Genomic DNA, 2,632 nt, shown 5'->3' with positions numbered 1-2,632 from the left:
TGTTTTCTTCTGTATCGAGAATGTAGTTTTTTCTTCGTTTTCATCTTTATTAGATAATATTCATATTTGTAGTTATATTTAAAGAAAATTTCTGAGTAATGTGCTCTACTTTTCTAATCTCTGATTTTCCTTTCCTGCACCAAATAATTACATATGTATTGTTTTTTTTTTGTACGTTTAATCATTCTGGAATTCATACTTCGGTACAAAGAAACTATAAACATACTTTATTCACATCCTCTAATCAGAAAGAACTTGCACAAGTTTCCTATGAAGGTTAAATTTTGCTTTGAGAAGTCAAAACTAAAAAGTTTATATCTTACTGTCTTCAGCAGAAAAGATTGTATGGATGGTTGAATTCGGTCCGAAGCCAAAATCGTTAAATGCTTGGATTTTTACTTCATACTCCGTGTAAAATTTCTCTCCCACGTAAGTTATAAAGGATGATAGGGACCCCTTTATCCTTTCCTAAAACAAACAAGACATAACCAAAACAATACAAAAAATAAACAAAAATAGAAAACCAAAATGGACATTTAAATTTTAATTAAAAAATATTTTTGACAATGATTTCGATACATAGTGGATATTGTGGAGACGAAAAACACTTCACTGTATTTCATATTTAACAAATTTTAGTTAATTAAAACCATAAATGCTCTCCCTTCTGTCTTTTTTTTTAATGTTCACATTAATTAAAAAGTCCTGGCTACATCAAATAAGCTAGCACTCATTTGAGTAGGTGGGGATAGAGTCGACGGTTCATATTCCGTCGTCCTTGTTTCGTCCGTTTATGGAGATGGGATTTTAACTGTTATAGTTACCTTGAAAATATTACAGCAATTGATTCACTATATAATATACAATTTCGTTATCTTATATTCTGTTCAAATACTTTCATGGATTATTGACAAGAAGACAAATAGAAGCTCTATTTACTGATAATTATTCTTGATAACCAAGGTAGAATAATTTCGTTTACAAGCACCTTACAAAGTAGAAAATCGATTCATTCTTTGCTTCTGTTTGATTCTCAAGAGACGACTTTTCAGAGCCGTTAAGAGCGTTTGGGTATTATGCATCGCGGTATTTCTTCAGAGTGTCTGAGTTCATGTCCCACCGAGGTCAACATTGCATAACTTTTTTCTGGGTCGATGCAAAGCATCAACCTATTAAGTTGGTTGGCTGAACTATTAGAGCATTAAGTAAAATGTCTTGTGGTATATGTTCCGGTTCCGGTTTTTTGTGTTTTCAGATCAACGCCTGCAACGACTGATACCAAACTGTCTCAGTTCAAATCGGCAGCCTTTCTCTTTGATAAACATCAGTAACTAAAGGATATTGCTCAGGCCTGCATTTACATGTGCAGACACATAGAACTTTGACTGACGGAGGCTCTATATAACTCTCAAGTCAGAGGAAACCTATGACTAAAGGCGTTCTAGTCGTGACCAACCGTTTTGATTTCTTCAAAAATATATTTAGGATATTATCCAATTTTCCTTCCATTAAAAAAAAAAGATGATAAGGTGTAATTAGAGAGATATTCGGCTGCTGTTTCTAGCCAGAGGGGCGATTGCAAAGCGTCTTTGTTTGCTAGCTAAAATAGTAATTTGAAGAATCACCATTTCTACTCTCTTCGATTGTACAAGGAATTCGTGGGTAAAATAGCACAAAGGACTGATTAACTATACATTCTGGTACCAGAGAAATTACTCTTCTAAAATTTATTGTTATTAACCTATTGTTTAGAAGTCTGAAATTTACGATATTATAATGTTACGTGACCCTCATTCGTGGTCATAATTATTGGGTTTGGTCACTAGGTATAAGATAGAGTACAAAAGAGTAGGAATCATTGCGACAGAATGTCAATATCCTTTCTGTGATAGACACAAAGCTTGGAATTTTGGGGGAGGAGTACAACCGATTCCCAGTGCTATACTGGTACGTATTTCATCGACCCCGAAAGGATAAAAGGAAGATTCAACCTCGGTTGAATTTGAACTCTGAACATAGCGACGGAAAATACCGCTGCGCATTTCATCCAGCGTGCTAACAATTCTGCCAATATAATGCCAACGTAATGCGCATTCTCTAAGACTTAAACACCATTGAAAATATAGTTTAGAGGAATACAATTCATATTGTAGTCTGTGTTGTCAGTGCTGAACCATACTGATTACAATTAGACAACAAAGAACATTTTACATTAGCAGAGAAATCACAGGAATGTATCAAGATAAGTATACAATATGTCTTCAGCTTATTTTCTTCTTTCTACATTATCGTATTTCTATGATTTCATTTAAGGTGTATTTGTTTATTACAAATGTACATTCGAAATCTTTACCTAACAAATTTTACAACAGAATATTGATTGTGTTTCAACGACAAATATGGAACAACAAAAGATGCAGTGATTAACCAAGACTTAGAAGATCCAATAAACTTTCCTAAGATAGATATACTCGCTTCAAAACCTGGAATAGCAAGCAAGATAAATATTTTCTTACACATACCTACTGATTTATAGATTTACTTATCTTCCTTATACATTTGTTTTGCTTGCTGTGCAAATTTCTCTTATACACCTACACGCATGTATATATATATATATATATATATATAT

General features: G+C 33.1%; 1 protein-coding gene across 2 annotated transcripts in view; it reads right to left on the bottom strand.

Annotated features, from left to right (window-relative positions):
* LOC106868129 (contactin) overlaps positions 1-2,632 on the bottom strand; it is a 76,701-nt gene that overhangs the window by 10,648 nt on the left and 63,421 nt on the right. For both annotated transcript variants that reach the window (XM_052967403.1, XM_014913259.2), the window contains one exon: positions 324-468. In XM_052967403.1, coding sequence (XP_052823363.1) covers positions 324-468 — 145 coding nt within the window. The remainder of the gene's footprint in view (positions 1-323; positions 469-2,632) is intronic.

The sequence above is a fragment of the Octopus bimaculoides genome, chromosome 4 (genome assembly GCF_001194135.2).
Source record: "Octopus bimaculoides isolate UCB-OBI-ISO-001 chromosome 4, ASM119413v2, whole genome shotgun sequence".
NCBI lineage: Eukaryota > Metazoa > Mollusca > Cephalopoda > Octopoda > Octopodidae > Octopus > Octopus bimaculoides.
Note: the sequence above shows the minus strand (reverse complement) of the source record. Positions and strands in the feature narration are given on the sequence as shown.